The 20,263-nt window shown below is 41.0% G+C and overlaps 2 protein-coding genes across 2 annotated transcripts; one reads left to right on the top strand and one right to left on the bottom strand.

Moving 5' to 3' along the window:
• The first annotated feature begins 850 nt into the window (after positions 1-850).
• Positions 851-13,220, top strand: aurka (aurora kinase A). Its single transcript, XM_067458211.1, has 9 exons — positions 851-1,337; positions 1,468-1,536; positions 2,826-3,084; positions 6,044-6,068; positions 6,564-6,755; positions 8,828-8,966; positions 9,597-9,745; positions 11,221-11,395; positions 12,727-13,220. The coding sequence occupies exons 2-9, from the start codon at positions 1,471-1,473 to the stop codon at positions 12,895-12,897; spliced, it is 1,176 nt and encodes a 391-aa protein (XP_067314312.1). The 5' UTR covers positions 851-1,337; positions 1,468-1,470; the 3' UTR covers positions 12,898-13,220.
• Positions 13,221-15,201: 1,981 nt separating this feature from the next.
• Positions 15,202-19,488, bottom strand: slc32a1 (solute carrier family 32 member 1). Its single transcript, XM_067458685.1, has 2 exons — positions 18,652-19,488; positions 15,202-17,762 (listed from the first exon to the last, which is right to left on the bottom strand). Exons 1-2 carry the CDS (start codon positions 19,036-19,038, stop codon positions 16,575-16,577), a joined length of 1,575 nt encoding a protein of 524 aa, XP_067314786.1. The 5' UTR covers positions 19,039-19,488; the 3' UTR covers positions 15,202-16,574.
• Positions 19,489-20,263: the final 775 nt, after the last annotated feature.

Here is a 20,263-nt window from a genome sequence, read left to right on the forward strand (position 1 = left end):
CATTATCAAGCCTTTACATCACACACATGAATGCTCCCGTGCCGCTACAATGTAACCATTCGATCAGTTCAGAGTTCAGTTGTTACAAAGTGTGTGTGTGTGTGAGAGAGAGAATGTGTGCCCTTGTTTATATTACATTGTGTGGATCAGTCAGCGGTCCCCACTTTTCAAAAGGCTTATAAATCACACAGGAGGAGTTTTTATGAGAAAGTAAAAATGCATAATGTTTCCTGTGATGGGTAGGTTTAGGGGCTGTGTGTGTGTGTGTAAGTGAGTGATGGGTAGGTTTAGGGGGAGTGTGTGTGTGTAAGTGAGTGATGGGTAGGTTTAGGGGGAGTGTGTGTGTGTGTAAGTGAGTGATGGGTAGGTTTAGGGGTAGTGTGTGTGTGTGTAAGTGAGTGATGGGTAGGTTTAGGGGTAGTGTGTGTGTGTGTGTGTGTGAGAGAGATGGGTAGGTTTAGGGGTTGTTGTGTGTGTCTGTGTGTGTGTAAGTGAGTGATGGGTAGGTGCAGGGGCAGTGTAGGGGGATAGAAAAGGTTTGTTCGGTATAAAAAACATTACGCCAATGGAGAGTCGGTCCCCACAAAGATAGCCTACCAGACATGTGTGTGTGTGTGTGAGAGAGAGAGAGAGCGAGTGTGTGTGTGTGTGTGTGAGAGAGAGAGACAGAGAGAGAGGTCCTGTCCCAAATGGCATACTTAATGTACACTTTCGGTCTTGTGGACTTACAATGGCTGCTGCGTGCGCGTGCCCGTTAAGTCCATGAGACCGTAGGGCGTTTTAGGTCTCAGAAGTGTGCTCGCTCGCGCCCCCTAGCGGCCGTCATGCGCACCTCAGCTGAGCCCGCACTGGGGCGAGCTACGCAGCGGACTTCTTCCCGGCAGTCAAAGCGGCATTACGTCGTGAAAGTGCGGATTCAGATGAAGACCGTGAGGGTTAGGGTGCCATTGGGACAGAACCGAAGACCATGAAGGTTTAGGCCAGGGTGCCATTTGGGACAGGGCCAGTGTGTGTGTGACGCTCATCCGCCTTCTCCCGGCTGCACTTGCGCGGCTCCAGCGTCACATGACAGCCAACTGCCAATAGGATTCCAGTTTGCCGCGCCATCCGACCAATCAGAAGCGCACAATATTTAAAGGTATTTAAAAGTGGAGGATTTGAAATCAAACAGGCCAGAGTCGCAGCCATTGAGGAACACACACATTTACTCGAGGCACACACACATTTATTCATGATTAAACATCAACGCGGCTGGTTTAGTCGATGGTAGCGTGATATTAATCCAGCGAGGAGGAAAGCATCGAGTTTCTGTGGGGTTTGAGGAGGACTGTCGTGAGGTAACGTTAACGTCACGGACGCAAAAACGCGTTTATTATAATTCATAACGATTAAACGGCTCTATTATCGTTATATTGCAGCTTCTGGGTATGATTATGGTATTTAATTAATGTCATTGTTCAAACTCAGAATATGGAAACGGCTTCAAGAACCAAATCAAGCAAAGATCTGAAGATCCATCGACCTGAGAACGAGAAGGTATTTATTTATTTATTTATTTATGTAATGTATAATTTTTTTTAAGCTATAAGATTATTAAAATAGCATATGAACAATGTACGTGTTCTTTCCAGCTGTGAGTAACGTTACACGTGTCATCTGTATTCTTGTTTAATGCACTTTTTTTTTTTTTAAACTAAAGAAGTAGTTAATTATGTAAGTTAGCAATCAGTGTTTATCCCTTACTCTCATTTTCAGGAATGTTTTATTGTTTTAGTTTTAGCCTTCTGGGTTTCTCATATAGGACATTATATTTGATTATCTTCGTGGTTTGGTGCTCCATGGTCACACATGTCCTGTAAAATGATCAAATTTGGCACTCTTTATATTTTGTAATTATTTAAATCGGACTAACTCAAATTGTCTCTGGAAATGTACTGGTGTTTCTCTTCATAATCCGTCCACTTTAGGCTGAAATCATGATGATCAGGCATTGAAGTGAACAGGGAAAGAAATGACATCTCAGTGCTTCTATAAAATATTCCTGTTATTATGAAATGTGTCCATTATCCCACTTCTCATGAACACATGCATGGCGTTAAATGGGAAACACAATGCATAAAGTTAGATGTGTATCAGATTATTATTGCATTATATCTTTAATAACTCAGTTGATGGAGAAATATGTCGTTTTATTCTTTACTCCACTGAGTCCTGCCATGAAGAAAAACCCTCAGTGCTTTCCTTAGGAGGTTAAACATCGCACACATCTCAAACCGTGCTCATTATTCACGAAGCACTGAATGGTTTGGCTCCAGAACTTGAGCTCTTAGCACATTATTCTACATCGCCGTCTCGAAATACATTTATTACTGGTAAAAATGTGCATTATATCATACTCATCTCGGCTCTAAACTGATCTCACCTCACATCAGAAATACATTTATTCACTGACTCATAACGGTTCGAAGCGTTGTTCTGAAATCGGCCATCACTATATAAGTCGTTATTTAGTGTTTTTGCGCACTAACTCTATTCTGGCCTCTTCATCAATGATTGTAGAGCCGCTGTAGTGAGATGGGCTTTGTAACGACGTCTTTAGTGCCTTTATGGGTCTTGAGAGAGGAAATGACATTGGTGTCAATGAAGGCCTTTCTGAGCCATCGGATTTCAACACTAATATCTTCATCTGTGTGTGAAGATGAGCGGCGGTCTGACATTTCTGGCTGAACTAACTATTTAAATGTTATTTGTTTCTGAAAATGTTCAAAACTAGCGTTCTGGTGTTTGTGATGCAGCTGAATGTCCCTAATTGTGACGTTCTCTAGGGTTCTGCCAGCGGACCCAAGCGTGTTCCCGTGACCCAGAGCAGCCAGAAGCCGGTGTCGACGCCGCACACGCGTGTTCTCGGACCGCAGCGTGTTCAGCGCAACGCCAGCCAGAAGCCCATCGGAGTCTCGCTTCCTATCAAAACCTGTCCTGGAAACCAGAACCTCGATCCGGATCAAGTCAAAACCCCAGCAAAACCGGTTCCGGTGTCCGAGCCGAGTAAAGCCACCGAACCCGGCCGGACGGACAAACCTCACCGTAAGCCAACATCTACCCATAACATGCACATTAGACCGGTTAGTTCTTACTGGGGCTGTGCAATATATCAAGATATCGCAATTAGGGGTGTGCGAGATCTGACATTACCGAGTATATCCCTCACACACACACACACACACGCACCCAGAGTGTGTGCGCGCGTACACTACGTGATGTAGTCTTGAAGATTAGACTACTGCGTGTGCACGTTCACTGCGTGTGTTTTAATAAATATCACTGGAAGAATCCAGATATCAGCATAACAAATGTGATATTGATTTTATGCAAGTTTACTAAACAAGAATTGAATAAGTGACTTACATTTTAGACACCTAGTGCCCATTTTCACACTAATTCGCCAACGAGAATAGTTCAAAACAAAATCACAGCCCTGTAATCGCGTCTCTAAACAACACGCGGTGTTTTCCTTACTGAAGGAATCAGCTTTTTGAACAAATCAATGATTCAGTGAATAAGACTATGCGCGCCGCCATCTTGCTTTCCGCCATTACTGTGTGCCTGCGAAGTGCGTGACGGTGTGACACTTCCTCTAATGACATTTCAATCAAAGCGGATCCTGCATGTAAATAAAATGTCTGGTGAAAGGGAACATTGGGTAGATGATGTCAGGCAGTGGTCAAAGCTTACAGATAAAGGTAATTTATTGACAACAGGATATTAATAGTAGGCTATTAATGTAAAAATTCGTCAGCCGTAATGTTAATGAAGACAGCAATAAAACTGAACACTGTCATTACTAGCTGTGTTGCTAATATTGGGGCCCTGATTTCCGCGATCACGGAATTGTTTTACACAAGCGCGTTTTTAAGAACAGTTACGAGGACATATGCTGCCCTTACAGCAGCGTGCGGCAGTAATGCACGACGCGCTGTAAAGGATTAAAAGAATGTAAAGAGAGAAAATAATTAAAACAAACTTGCCTGTTACAAAGGGACTTTAAGTCACAATTACACAAATTTAACTTTGTAGTTTTCTCTATTGTTACTGACACATTATAGCCCCGTTTCCACCAAAATTACCCGGAACAATTTGTACCAGGAACTTTTTTACAGGAACTTTTCTCCCCCCCAGACCTGCAGCTGTCTGCGTTTCCACCGCGATAAAGTTCCGAGAAGATTAGGCAAATTAGCCCGGTGATGTAGGACTGCACGCGACTGCTCCTCCAAGTGACGGACAGTAGGGCTGTCACTTTATATTTGATATTCGAATATGCATTTTAAGATGACGTGAAATATCCGCAATCGAACTATAAATAAACTATCCGGTTTTTAAAGTGCCATGTAGCGCAATTTTTTACTGTCGGTGCGTTTACATGGAGCACTAACGTTAGCTGTAATCGGTTTAAAAGTACAATCTGAAGGAAAATGCTCCATATTAACACCTCAATCGTAATAAAAATGCCCAAACTGAATGAAATTTTAATCGTTTTGAGATGGGTGGATAAACCTTTTCATGAATCGATCAAACGAAACATTTCACCATGTAAATGACCTGACCGGATTACTTTTGAGTGTGCGTCCTTATGTGATGTACACAGCGCGCGCCCCACTGAAGAGCACACGTCGCGCTCATGCTCCAAGCATGTTGACAAGAGAGGAAAATACATTTTTCTGAGGGATAAACTTTTTATTTCATAAGAAGTTATGAAGATAATGTTGGAATAATGACACTGTCCCTAAGCCTATGTAAGCAAACAATCAACTTCTTCAACTGCGCCTGACATTAGAATGTAATTTTTCTGAGATGATTATTATTACACTTTACAACAAATGAATAGCTTTTATAAAACCGTATATAAGTCCTGGTGGCCGTTGAGAGTTGCTATGGCATCCGTAAACACATTCCAGCTGTTGGAGATGACGGCGTTGTACGAAATAAAAAGATAACCCCTCAGAAAAATGAGCTTTCCTCTCTTGCCTTCCTCTCTAAGGACGCACACTTAAAAGTAATCGGTCAGGTCGTTTAAGTTACATGGTGAAAAAAATTAATAACAAGTATGGAAGAGATTCAAGCTGTGCTGCTTTTGCTGGTTATGTATAGGTTTACGAGGTAATTAACAACGACAGAACAGAGCACTAATATGCAGATTCAGCAGCATGCAGCATATTCAGAAAGCTTGTAAAGCTAGATTTAAAATGACAATGTATATTATTATCAGCTATTACGGACATTGCACGTGAGATGGCTGAGACGAACGTGTGCCATCAGACAGAGAGCAGAGTGATTTTTTACTGAACGTAGACCCACCGAACCTCGCAAAAGACTTTTGAGTTGAAAAAAAGGCTGCGTGAGCTCAACCAATCAGCATGTTCAGCGCCCAAGTCCCGCCCTCGAAAGTTCCTGAACTTTGAAAAAGTACTACCTCGCGAGCAGGGCCGTTTGGAGGGGGAAATATTTACCCGGAACTTTATTTCGACCCTGGTTCCTGCGGTCTAAACACACGAAGTACCACCCAAAGTTCCTAGTTCCTGGGTAAAGTTCCTGTGGTGGAAACGGGGCTTATGGTACGAGTTCACTGCCTGTGAAAACCTCACGACACTGTGATTCATACGCAGCGGCGTATCTGTGATGGTAGGATGCGGTATCTGGCCAATCCATCCGGAACTCATGTCCTGTAGTTTAGGTTCTGACGCTCATCGCATGCCAGATGATTAATACAAAAATCTTGACTACCTGTGGGAATATGTATTCTATTGCTACAACACAAAATCAGTAGGTCACCCAAGATTATGATCTGATTCTTCGCTTATTTCAAGTTCAAAATATGAGTTGCTGCCTTCTGGCAAAAGATACAGGATGCCGATGTGCAAATATATGTATGTCCAAGACAAATTTCCTCATTGGGGACAATAAAGTTCATTGATTTGAATTAAAGCGCTGATACGCCGTTATACATCCGTCAGAACATTATAATGACTCTCTCTCTGTTCTTTTCCAGAAACTCCTTCCAATGCCACATCCAAGTAAGTCACTTACAAACTCCTTTTGATTTCCTCTTTTATGAAAGGGTTAGTTCTCCCAAAAATGAGGCATATTCCCTCATAAGGGAATTATATTATATACAAAAGATTTATACGCCAAACCTGAAAAAATGGCACCGTCTAGTAAAAAATTGTAAAAAGGAAAATTGAGGCCTTGCCAACAGAATAAAAGCCTCTTAACAAAGATTGCATCTTATAGTTAAATAGTAACAGGATTAAAAATGGGTTTCAATTTGGACGTTTGTCCAAAAGGGCCTGAGCGTAAGTATTTTGTGTACCTAGTGCAAAATAGTTTTTTTTTTTTTTAAAGGAAATGGTGGTAAATATTACAATTCCAATAAAAATACAAATCTGTGGAAATTGTATGCAGTTAGCATTATGATGGGCAAAGTTAACACAACTAAACTGAAAAGGACTTTCCATAGGGACGCACAAGTCAATGAGGAGCGGTCGTGACCGTCTGTGTTCTGTCTTTAGGAAAGCGTGGAGTATAGAGAATTTCGACATCGGCCGAGCTCTGGGCAAAGGCAAGTTTGGGAGTGTGTATCTCGCCAGGGAACGCCAGACCAAGTTTATCCTGGCACTGAAGGTTCTGTTCAAGAAGCAGCTGGAGAAGGCCGGAGTGGAGCACCAGCTGCGGCGCGAGGTGGAGATCCAGTCTCATCTCAGGTGGGTGCGGAAGCTGGCACTCTAAAGGGTCAGTTCACCCGAAAAGGAACATTCTGTCATGAATGACTCTCCCTCATGTGGTTGGACACCCGTCAGACCTTCGCTCATCTTCAGAACACAGATGAAGATATTTTAGTGTAAAGCTGAGAAAGGCTTCAGATAGGCCTCCATTGGCATTCAGTCCATTCCCACTCACAAGACCCATAAAGGCCCTAAACACATCGACACACAGCCCATCTCACTACAGCGGCTGCACAATCACTTGATGAAGCGGCGAGAATAGTTATTGTGTGCAAAAAATCTAAATAACGACTTTATCCACCGAGTTCTTGTCTTCCGTGTCGGTCTCGCTCCTCCTCTTCTGGTCATGAACGGCGGATCGTCATATTCTCACGCATGCGTCGAGTTCACGACAATAACTCTCCGGATAAAGTCGTTATTTAGATTTTTTTTGCACACAATAACTATTCTCGCCGTTTCATCAAGTGATCCACTTGCATACACTTGCATACGCTCTCGGACTAAATATAAAATATCTTAAACTGTGTGTGAAGATGAGCGGAGGTCTTACGGGTGTGGAGCGACATTAGGGAGAGGAGTTAATGACAGATGTTTCATTTTTGGGGGAACGAACCCTTTAATATTACTTTTTTTTTTTAAACATCAGTTAGTGTAATTCAAGTTTTTGTATACAAATCAGCTAATGTAGTAGTAAATACTAAATAGTCAAAGCATTTTCCCATAATATGTGTCAATAACATTTGTCACCAAAAATGTGTTGAAGCACCGTTGTGGGCAAATTAACTCCACAGCACCACACAGTGGACGGAAGTCTTTATCTGCTCCCGTGAAACTTTAATATTTGGTGTTCGTTCTTTGAAATGTTATTTTTAAATATATATAAAAATAAACCAAACAAGTCAAATATTAGTTTCATGGGAACAGATAAAGCTCTAAATATATAAATGTGTAAAGCTTTAAATATATTTAAAGCAACTAATTATATATTTCTTTATTTTTATTAAAGTGTGCCGGGTCTGGGTTTCTGTGGGACTTAGTTTTAATTTGACCTTCCACAATTTACGCCCTAATGTCTTAGAGCAAAAAGTCTTATTCAGTGTCATGGCATTAAATTAGGGCTGTATGATTTTGGACTGAATCCATTCATAATGTACTGTATAATGCAGAATTAGTCAGATTTTGTCTGAATGAAGTAGGGCTGACTCTTAAAGGGCCAGTTCACCATTAATGAGAATCCTGGGATCATTTCCTCGCCCTAATGTGGCTCAAACCCCTCAGACTTTCCTTCCTCATATAAAGCCATGGAGTCTCTTCAGAACATCTGGAATAATCCGCTCCATCCGCACGGATCCGTTTCTCTTTATGAGATTTCTGAAGTGTCAGTGGAAGTCGCTTGGCCTGTCAATGGAGGACAGAAATCTGTCCATTTCATCTCAAATATCTTCATTTGAGTTCAGAAGACCAACGAGAGTCTCATTAAAGCATTAAATAATAAAGCAGATTTTATAGCGGAAACAATTTAACTTTGATTGATTTTGCAGCTCAACTATCTAAACATCCTCAAATCAAGTCATATTTGATGACAGCAAACTGAAGATAGTCGTTTTCTGAGCAATTGAACAAAATGAAGTGAGTTTATGCTTAAAACAAGAGCAAAAATCTGTCATTGGGTGTGAAAATCACTCACATTTGAATTAAGTTGATTTTTATAAACACATTGGCAGATATTTTGTTTTAATCATAAAGTCACTTTCACAAGATTTCTCATCTCAAGCTTTAAAGTGTCTAAAGAACATCTCGCAGTGTTTTCCCTTCAGGTTATTCCCTAATCTTTCATTGGTCTTAAATGTTCCTCCATATAACCTGCAGGTTTTTCCTCTGGAACCTTTTAAAGTCAGTGATGTGTAGTTATAAAATATACGGTAACTTGGTTGTTATCTTGACTTCACCAAAGACTAACTGTCCATCAAACTCTAATCTAGGAGCCCTTGTGAGCTTGATTGATTCTCATGCATTAGCAGCGTAGATCTGACTCTTGTTTCCTCTTTCAGACATCCTAATATCCTGCGTCTCTACGGTTACTTCCACGATACGGCACGTGTGTATCTGATCCTGGAGTTTGCTCCTAAAGGAGAACTTTACGGAGAACTGCAGCGCTGCGGGACCTTCGACGACCAGCGCAGTGCCACGGTACACACACACTTTTGTTTTTGTGAAATGTGGGGACTTTCCATAGGCGTAATGGTTTTTATACTGTACAAACCGTATTTTCTATCCCCTTACACTGCCCCTAAACTTACCCATCACACACACACACACACACACACACACACACACACACACACACACACACACACACACACACACACACACACACACACACACACACACACACAGCCCCTAAACCTACCCATCACACACACACACACTGCCCCTAAACCTACCCATCACACACACACACACACACACACACACAGCCCCTAAACCTACCCATCACACACACACACACACACACACACACACAGCCCCTAAACCTACCCATCACACACACACACACACACACACACACACACACAGCCCCTAAACCTACCCATCACAGGAAACATTCTGCATTTTTTCATTTTCAAAAAAACTTAATTTGGTATGTTTATGAATCCATTTACATTTTGGGGATTATTTTTTAAATCTCAGGTTTATATTATATTGTGGGGACATTTGTTCAATGTAATATAAACAAGTACATAAACACTATTCTTTCTGCTCGTGTGTAAAGACTCCGTCACTAACGTCTCGTGTGTGTGTGTGTGTGTGTGTTTGCAGTATATAATGGAGCTTGCGGATGCACTGAGCTACTGCCACTTAAAGAACGTGATCCACAGGGACATTAAGCCGGAGAACCTGCTGCTGGGAGCCAATGGAGAGCTGAAGATCGCCGACTTCGGCTGGTCCGTCCACACGCCCTCCTCCAGGTCAGTCCGCTGAGATCCAGACTAAAGGGTCCATTCACACACACACTCACAGCTAACGCATGACAACCACGTGATTAATCGCAAGCTAACTTGTGGCGATCACTCAATTAATTGCGAACTAACGCATGACAATCAAGTGATTTATCGCGACGTAATGCATGACATAATCGTGTGACTGTAATGAGTTAGTTTAAGCGTGAGCTAACGCATGACAATCATGAGATTAATCGCGAACTAACTCATGGCCATCACGTGATTAATTGCAAAACTAGCTCACGACAATTGCAAGATTAATCGCGAGCTAAAGCATGGCATTCGCGCGATTAATCACGAGCTAACTTGTGACAATCACGACCGAACGCATTACATAAACTAACTCATTAGTCATGTGATTAATCGCGAGCTAAAGCATGGCATTCGCGCGATTAATCACGAGCTAACTTGTGACAATCACGACCGAACGCATTACATAAACTAACTCATTAGTCATGTGATTAATCGTGAGCTAACTCATGACAATCATGAGATTAATCGCGAGTTAACACATGACAAGCCAACTCATTAGTCTCTAATCGCGAGCTATCACGTGATTAATCGCGAGTTAACACATGACAAGCCAACTCATTAGTCTCTAATCGCGAGCTATCACGTGATTAATCGTGAGTTAACACATGACAAGCCAACTCATGAGTCTCTAATTGCGAGCTAACTCGTGACAATCACGTGATTAATCGCAAGCTAACTCGTGACAATCACGTGATTAATCGCAAGCTAACGCATGACAAGCCAACTCATGAGTCTCTAATTGCGAGCTAGCTCGTGACAATCACGTGATTAATCGCAAGCTAGCTCGTGACAATCACGTGATTAATCGCAAGCTAGCTCGTGACAATCACGTGATTAATCGCAAGCTAGCTCGTGACAATCACGTGATTAATCGCAAGCTAGCTCGTGACAATCACGTGATTAATCGCAAGCTAGCTCGTGACAATCACGTGATTAATCGCAAGCTAGCTCGTGACAATCACGTGATTAATCGCAAGCTAACACGCAATCACGTGATTAATCGCGAGTTAACGCATGACATAAGCCAACTCATTAGTCTCTAATCGCGAGCTAACTCGTGACAATCACGTGATTAATCGCGAGTTAACGCATGACATAAGCCAACTCATTAGTCTCTAATCGCGAGCTAACTCGTGACAATCATGTGATTAATCGCAAGCTAACGCATGACATAAGCCAACTCACTAGTCTCGCGATTAATCGCGAGCTAACTCGTAACATCCATGTGATTTAATGGCGAGCTAACTCGTGACAATCAAATTAAATATTTTCATCGATTGACAGCTAGATCTTTTCTTTATTTATTTTTAAGCCGTGGTTTAGTGAGCGTTTTATTAAAGGAAGACATGTCAGGTGTCTCTGTGTGCCGGTTTGGAGTAACTAGCGTGTTTATCATGCGTCTGCTACAGGAGGTCGACGCTGTGCGGGACGCTGGACTATCTTCCTCCAGAGATGATCGAAGGCAAGACGCACGATGAGAAGGTCGACCTGTGGAGTCTCGGAGTGCTCTGCTACGAGTTTCTGGTTGGCCGTCCACCTTTTGAAACCAAGAGCCATGAAGAGACGTACCGCAAGATTTCTAGAGTAAGTGGAACGCTCCGTTTCTGCACAAATGACCAGAACTACAGCGAAAAGGATCTGTTAAATGTGTACCGGTTCGGGACAGAACTATGCTGGACTACATTCATTTAGGACTATTGCATGAGATTCATTGCTCTTAAATGACTAATGCCTTAATATCTTGGTAACAGTACTTTTTAAACTGGGTTAATGTTGACTTTTAAATATGCTATTAAATGGAGTATAACTCTTAGAGTATTTAAGCTTCCACTGCGCATCCATCATTAGAAAAAAAGCTTAGGACATGCTACAAACTAAAATGAATGTTTGCTAACATGTTAATTCATGTTAACAATTTAGAAAAACGTGTTAGCAAACATGCTAAATCATGTTTGCAACAGATGAATTCAAGTTAGCATGCTAAAACACATTAGCAAACATAATTTGTTACCAAAGTGTTAATTCATGTTAGCAAACATGCTAAAGCGTGTTTATCAAGTTAATAGCATGACTTGTCTGTTAACATGAATGAACACTTTGCTATCATGTTTAAACACTTGGGTAACATGCTTTAATCAATTAATCAAATTTATTTATTTAGCGCTTTTACAATGGCGATTGTTTCAAAGCAGCTTTACCAAGTTGCTAACATGAATTAACACTTTGGTAGCATGTTTAATTCATGTTAACAGACTTGTTATGTAAGCAATGTGTTAAAATGTTAATTAATGTTAGCAATGTGTTAGAAAAAAACTAATCACGGCTAAACCCATGTTCGCAATGTGTTAACAACATGCTAATTCAGCAAAGCTAAGTGTTAAATCAAGTTAGCAACAAGCTAAAATGTTAACAATTTATACTAACATGTTATATGTTAGCACACTAAATCCGCTAGGCCCATCCAAACTCAAGTTAGCAAGGTGTTAAAGCATGCTATTAGCTATTCATGTTAACAACTTGGTAAAACGTGTTAGAAATTAATTAACATGTCATTAACACCATCTGCTAGCAACATAAATGACTATGTTAGCCTGTTAGGAACATGTAAATTCTTGATCGCAACATGGCATTATAACATTATAATACGCTACTTCATGTTAGCAACGTGTTAATCATGTCAGTGACGTGTTCAATCATGTTACCAACATGCTAAAACATTACTTTTTAAAAAAAAACGTTATCTGATAAGCTTGAACTTTGAAAGTTTCACTGTTATTTTGATAATGCTCTGCGTTTTGAAAGTAGCTTCTCTTAGACTATGATGGTGCGCTTTTTCTTATCCTCTGTTTAATGTAAATAATCGCTAGGCTTTCGTGTTTTGCTGATCTGTTCATCATGCATCTGTTTCTCTTCAGGTTGAGTTCAGCTATCCGGCTCATGTTAGCGAGGGCAGCAGAGATTTGATCAACAGACTTCTGAAACACAACCCAATGCACCGACTTCCCATCCAGGGAGTAATGGTCCATCCGTGGGTTGTGGAAAACTCCACCAAAAAGCCAACCAATCACACCGCCGCCAGCGAATGAGGACGAGCATCGCCGTTTGGGAAACTCACTCTTCGGATGTGGGTTTTTGGAGCCGAACAGACTGTGCTAGTCCTGTTGATCTTTGTTGCCACTCACTCTTTGGAGAACTTTATGACTTGTATGTTGCTTTTTTTGTGTTGTGCTGTTCACGTGCTACAATTTACATGTTGTAAATATGTAATTAAGACACATTGTAAAATTTTACCTGTTACTTGAAACAATAAATGTCCTTTTAATTATAATAACATTGTAAGGATCTCAATATAGGACTTTTAATGTATTCTTGCTCTGTGTTTGGGAATAAATTCATTTTTAAGCTAAAACATTTGTTGAATTATGTTTTTTGAAAAGGTCTGTTGTATATATCTTCTGATAATGCAGTTTATTGCTCTGAAATATCTCTGATATTGGTTAAATCACTTCTATTGAAGGCCAGGGGCCTATTGCGCAAAGCTAGGATAAGGGACTGAGTCTTGGCTGACAGCAGTGTACTAAATTTTGCATACAGATGACAAGCTCACCCAGATATCCCAGTTTAATCCCTTATCCTAGTTGTGTGCAAAAGGCCCCAGGTCTATATCTAGGGTAAATATGAACCGATTTAATGAGTTAGGTGAGAACGTAATTAATGAAAATGGCATGATTAGCTGAAGATGGAACAAAATAATCACTTCTATAACGGCAAAATCGATCTCATTGGCGCCTCTGCACATTTAAACTTCGCGCCTCGGTCGAAGTGACGGTTGAAGTTTGTACATTTAAAAAAGCAGGCGCGAGATTTGAGCGCACTTTATTTAACGGAATAACTACACTTGGATGTGTTATTATTGATAGTGTGGTTATAAGTTTTAAAGCACATTGTGATACTGGAAAACGGCGTTCAGGACAATCTGCCGATGTGTTCTTTTATGAAGAAAGTCATACAGTCCTACAGGTTCGGAACGGAAATAACGGTGAGTAGACGGAATTATTTCTTTTCAATTTGTTCTGTCAACTCAAAACAGTCTTGTGTGGCAAATGTTAACGTTACCTACTGTTTAACGATCTTGTCCATTTTAGGGGGTTAACTTTATTTCTGGTCAACGACGTTTCAAACGCTTTGTATTTGCCCGGCCATGAGGTGGAAGAATTGGTAACGGCTGTTCTTGTGATGTGCTACGTAAAGTTTGTAAAGTTTTGATGTGTGTTTTGATGACTTGTTTTCATCAGTATCGTCGCTTCTTCATATTGCCACCAGATGGCGCGTCAGACACAGTCTCAGACATCGCGTGTTCTAGGTTCTAGTAATGAGAAAATGGCTTCTCTGGTTGGACTCTAATTCCCACAATGCAACACGACCGATGTTTGACCGAAAATTCTCTACAGGCGTTTATATAGAAAAAATATGGTTTAGAAATTCTCCTGTGACGACCGTAAAATATGACGATGTAGTAAAGATTTATTCTGTGACGATATAAAATCTAAACCCCAGTATTTTGTGTAAAATCTTTTTTCCCCAGTTGGAGTCCGGATTTTTATATATATATATATATATAATATATATATATATATATATATATATATATATATATATATATTATTAGACTGACTTTCACGGTCGACGAGTTTTTGTTCCCTTCTTTCCTCCCTCCGTCTGTCTTTTTTCCCAGGCGCGCTCGCACGCAAACCGCATGTGAATGCACACGCCTCTGTATTTGTATTATTTTAGCTCCAGTAACTGAGAAACAGTCCGTCCAGATGTGTGTGTGCCCACAGGTTTACCTGAGCAATCGAAGCCGCGAGCAAAAATCTGTCGTGCATTTTCTGTATGAGTTCCTTCATTATTTCATTGGCTGTTGCGCCGTCTGAAATGCGAATAACAAGTTGCATTTATCATTTGCATTATATATATATATATATATATATATATATATATATATATATATATATATATATATATATATATATATATATATATTTAAAAAGCATACACTGCCTATTTGAAGATAAAAATAATTCTAATAAATCCCTAGGACACTATAGGCTATATGGGCCAGTTCTTTTTCTTCTTTTTTATCTGGAGTGTTTTCATGTTGTAGCTAATTCTGAATGATGTAATTCCGAAAGGGCAATCATTGAGACATGCACTTTATATCATAATGCAACAAATATGATTTTCATTTTATTTAGGCAAATTCAGTAAAAAAAAAAAAAAAAAAAAAAAAAGACTTCTTGAAAATGCATTTGCCCATCAACAACTACAAAATGCGTTTAATAAAATATGTAGGTCGTGTAAATGCGCGTTTGGAATAAATCTCTGAGAGGTGGACTCAATTTATTTTATTTTTTGTAGATTTATTCTGTTTTGAAGTTTTTTTCCTCCATTTCACACACAATCAAAAAACAATTGTACAATATAATTTCACGCGTTTCTTTTATTCTTCAATATATTCATTTTCACAATATATGATAACGATTTTGTGATATACATTCCATCTTTTAAACCACAAAAACACAACACACACGGTTTTATAACATTTCCACAGCACCCATTGGATTGCACAAAATGAAAAAAAAAAAGTCTTATTCAAGTCCCTTTATTTGGACTTGATTTCGATCCAACGACGCTATAAATTAATCTCACTGAGGGGAACAATTATTCATTGTTTTAAATTACGACGTTTGATATCTGATAAATAACCCAAATGCTCAGAATTAAAGTGATTTTTCCATGGTCATAATTTCCTCTTCTTTGTCTTCGTCTTCAACGGCTCCTATGTTTTCGTTATTTCGATGTCTTGTAGAAAATACGAGTCTCTTTCTGTGTGTTCTGGTTGAACTGACAAGAGATCAATTAGAACGAAATTCTCATGATTGACCAGAATATCTCTAATACTGCACGGACATCACACGTTCAAATGCATAGTTAAAGTACATCTATTCACCGTGGTTTTCATCTTTCTCGCCCTCTCCATTTTGGTTCAGTAAATGCAAACTGTAATCGGCTAAATAAGACTTGGATCGAATGCCGGAAAATCCATTAATTTGTTTTACACATTAAGACTACATACTGGAGTGTGTGTTATTGCCATGACGCTGGTCCCCTGTAATTAATATGTTTTTGTCGTTTTTCTTAACCATGTATTGCAGATCGTAAAGACAGGGACTTCCATCTCTCACGCGTTTTTAATATGTTTCCCCCTCGATTTGGGCCAAATCCAAGCTAAAATAAATTCTCATGTAAACCATTAACTCACTCAACAACAAAAATAAATGTTTTGCTCTGGCTCTATTTGTAACGCGTTGTTGTCCAAGGCATTGAATTGCAAATGTATTTATTCTATGTGAAGGTCAGATGAACATATTTTTTTAAACAACGTCAAATCGATTAATCGCGATTAATCGCGACTAACAAGTTTGTTTATATAATATACCCTGTGTGTGTGTGTACACATATATTTATATATAAATATAATAATAGGCTATATATACACACATATACTATATAAAGAAACTTGTTATATTTATCACGATTAGTCGATTTGACAGGGTGGGATTATCATATGTCAGATTTGCAGACACTTGAATGAATGAACCTGGGTTAAATGTTTTTATTTCTTTTGGGAATGGGTAGGGATGGGGTTTGGTTATCAATATGTGGGATGTGTTGTAACATTTATCACCAAACTACCATGTTTCTAATCCGACAGGTTGTATTTGTACGCCTCAATGAGCCCCTCGATGGAATGGATGAACCCAGAAATACTGCATATTCCCCCGATCACGAATATAGCAACGTCGAAGAACACCTGATGCCACAAGAGCTTTCTCCACAATAGCTTGAGGTGGAAAAGGCTGGGAAGGAGAAAGCACAGACCAGCGCCCGTCAGACTGCCCGTAAGGCCCATGAGGAGCGCAAAATGGGGCACGTAAATAGCCATTAGCATCGTGAAGACGACCAGGGCGCAGCGGAGCGAAAGACCCCATGACTTGAGACGCCCGTCGCCCCCGTAGCAGTCCGGGAAAAACGCACGACCTCCATCTTGGAAGAAAGACTTCTCCAGGACTTCGACGGCGGCGAAAAACGGGAGTGGATATGATAGCAGCGCCTTGGACACCAGGAATAGGTTTACGACGGCTCGGATTCCCGATGGTAAGTTATCCGTAATGACCTCTTTGGTGTCGTCCGCCCAAGTAAGGTAAGCCACCAGGGCGAATAAACCTTTGAGGATGCAGGCGGCGATATGAGTCCAGTTCATCATGCAATGGAACTCGCTTGGCTTCTGCATGTTGCCTTCCAGAGAAGGCAGGAAGATTTGCGAAGTGTAGCTAAATACGATGATGCCGATGGAGATTGGGAACTTCTTGACGTCGATGTAGAACTTGACCTTGTCCCAGGCCCAATCTCGTGCCCTGGATAGACAGTACGCGATGACCAGGATGTTGATGATAAAGTGCGCGATGGTGCAGAGCAAGCTGAATTTAGACACGGCTTTGAGGTTCTTTAGGAAGGCGCAAGGCAGAAGAGCGGCGGTGGCGATGATAGCCCAGGATCTTTGGGAAACTGGGAGGTTTGGGAAGCTATTATACATCAGGTTTCCGCTCACAACCACGTACAAAATGCAGGTCATCACCAGCTCAATGATTTGGGCTACGTTGACAATATGGCCTCCCAGCGAGGGAAAGCGCGGAGCACAGCATGCATTGGCAATATCCACATACGAGTCTCTCACTCGTACCAATTGCCCATCTTCGTTTTCTTCGTAGAGGCAAGAGATGAGGATTTTCCCCGTGTAGCAGCACACGACCGCGGCGAATATAATTAGGAACAGTCCGAGATATCCACCGTGGAGAATGGCGTAGGGTAAGCCAAGAACAAACATGCCCTGGGGAGGGGGGAGAGAGAAAAAAAAGCACAGCAAGAGTTTTACATGGCAAAATCATTCAGGACATTTCAATGTTTTCGGCGAGGGAATGCGGCATCACCCGCTTGCACACACTGCAGGTGTTGGGATTAAATTAGGCATTCATTCCCCACATTCCATTTGCTGAGAGCAAAGTCACGCTCACCTCATTGTGTCGTCATCAGGATGAATCAACTAGGCAGGGAGTCACGTGACGCACGCCAGCTTTGATATCACTGCGCATGAATAAATGCGCTTTTTTAATATTGTTTAAACGCAATTTTTTGTGTCTTTTTAACCAGTGCGGAATAAATCAATGCTCTTCACTTTTACGCACGTCGAAAGATTTCTGTGAGCAGTATGGAAATGCAAGTCTTATAGTCAAGCTATATCAATGACATCAGCTCAAGAAAAAAATGTACTTTATTTTACGTTTATATTTAGCAAACAGCTTCCACATTGTGTCGTCATCAGGATGAATCAACTAGGCAGGGAGTCACGTGACGCACGTCAGTTTTTGATATTAAGAGGTTTGACTGCGCATGATTAAATGCGCTGGGGTGTTTTTTTTATTGTTTAAGCGCACATTTTTTGCCTCTACAAAGAAAGCCCCGTCGAGTGCGGTAAATGCAATGCTCTCCACTTTACGCACGTCGAAAAATATCTCACAATGTGAGCACAAAAGGCCAAAATAGAAATTTAAGTTGTATAATAAAGGCTATGTTAAAATCACCTCAAGAAGAATCACCTCTTTGTTTTTTTGTCCTTTTACATTTATATTTTGCAGCTTTCCCGTCACATTTCCAAATTGATTTTTAGGGAAACTTTTGGATGTATGCACACGGTGTGCTATGCATCGGTGCGCCCTTACCTGTATCGCGTTGGTCACGTTCCATCCCGCCTCCCAAGCGGTGATCCTCGGCTTGTCCGCGCTGCCTAATTCGGAGCAAAGTTCGCCGTCTTTGGACGCCGAGGGCGGGGGACCCGTTCCATCCCTCTGGTAATGGCTATCCCCATCCTCGCCACCAATTTCCCCGCCGCCAATTTCATCATTTTTAAGGATGTCCATTTGAAGCCCCTGCCTGTGGTCATAGTCCAGATCATCGCAGGCAGCGAAGCCCAATCCTTCTTCATCAGTGGCGGCCTGAAATCCCAATTTGGCGAACATCCCACTCACCTTCGCCTGCGATTTATTGGTGACCGTGGTGGCCGCGTTGGAGAGCTTATTGGAGATCTTGCTTTTAATCAACGTAGCCATGACTCCTCTCTTTACACGACACCTCTGCAAATGTGTATGTATGTATTTATCTCAAGATATATCGATTTTTAGTAGTTCTTCGTCTGCGCACGGGCTCTCGCGTAATCGTTATCTCCGCTTCTGATTGAAATTACGCCTCGTACGGTTTCCGTAGCTCATGTCACTCTCAGAGATAATCGATGCCTGGCTCGTGCATCCTGCTCACCCGCTTTTACGCGCGCTTCCCCGGTGACCGTGCGCAATTTCCAGTGCGTAAAAGCGAGTTTTACGCGCTGTTTTTTTTCCGTTCTCAATCCGTGCCACAGCGCTTTTTGTGCGTTTGGGTGACCGTCGCTGATGCCAATGCGGAACACGGGAGCTCGGGGGTGTTGAGAAAGAGGCACGTGTCACCGTCAGCCTGCCAATGCAACGCGCGTCTCCGGCTCCCAATGCGCGCATCAGCAGAGAGAGAAAAAAACCCCGGGTGAAGATTTGCTGCATTTCTAGGGGAGGCGCTTGCAGTACCCCATCCTCCTCGCCACTCTCATTATGCCCAATATTCTTGGCCACAACACCCAATGGCATCCGGGGGCTCGTAGTGTTGCATAACTTTACCAATATATAACCCGTCTCCACACACCGGACCAGGTCTTAAAAGCACACCAAAAGTATTCTTCATATAGTCCGGTTGCGTTTTCCCGTCGCAGCTCGAACTCTGTGGTTTTGTATCGCATCAGATGAAGGTCAGAAGTCAGTTTTCCGAAGAGGAGACGCGGGAGCTGGATTTAAACCTGCCTTCACTCGGAAAGGGAATGCATGAGAAATGCAGCGCAGATCTGGCTGATTTAGACTTGAAGTTGAATGAGTTACAAAATGCATGGGTATTTCTCATGCATTATATTTTTATTTTTCAAATGCATGGGTATTTCTCATGCATTATATTTTTATTTTTCAAATGCATGGGTATTTCTCATGCATTATATTTTTATTTTTCAAATGCATGGGGATTTCTCATGCATTATATTTTTATTTTTCAAATGCATGGGGATTTCTCATGCATTATATTTTTATTTTTCAAATGCATGGGGATTTCTCATGCATTATATTTTTATTTTTCAAATGCATGGGTATTTCTCAAAGATTATTGTGCATTTCACTTTTTTTCTCTCTTTTTACAAAAACCATTGGAGATGTTTATTTATTATTATTTTATTTTTTAAGTTAAGCAACACAGTTTTTTTTCTTC

Source organism: Pseudorasbora parva, chromosome 12 (assembly GCF_024679245.1).
Source record: "Pseudorasbora parva isolate DD20220531a chromosome 12, ASM2467924v1, whole genome shotgun sequence".
NCBI lineage: Eukaryota > Metazoa > Chordata > Actinopteri > Cypriniformes > Gobionidae > Pseudorasbora > Pseudorasbora parva.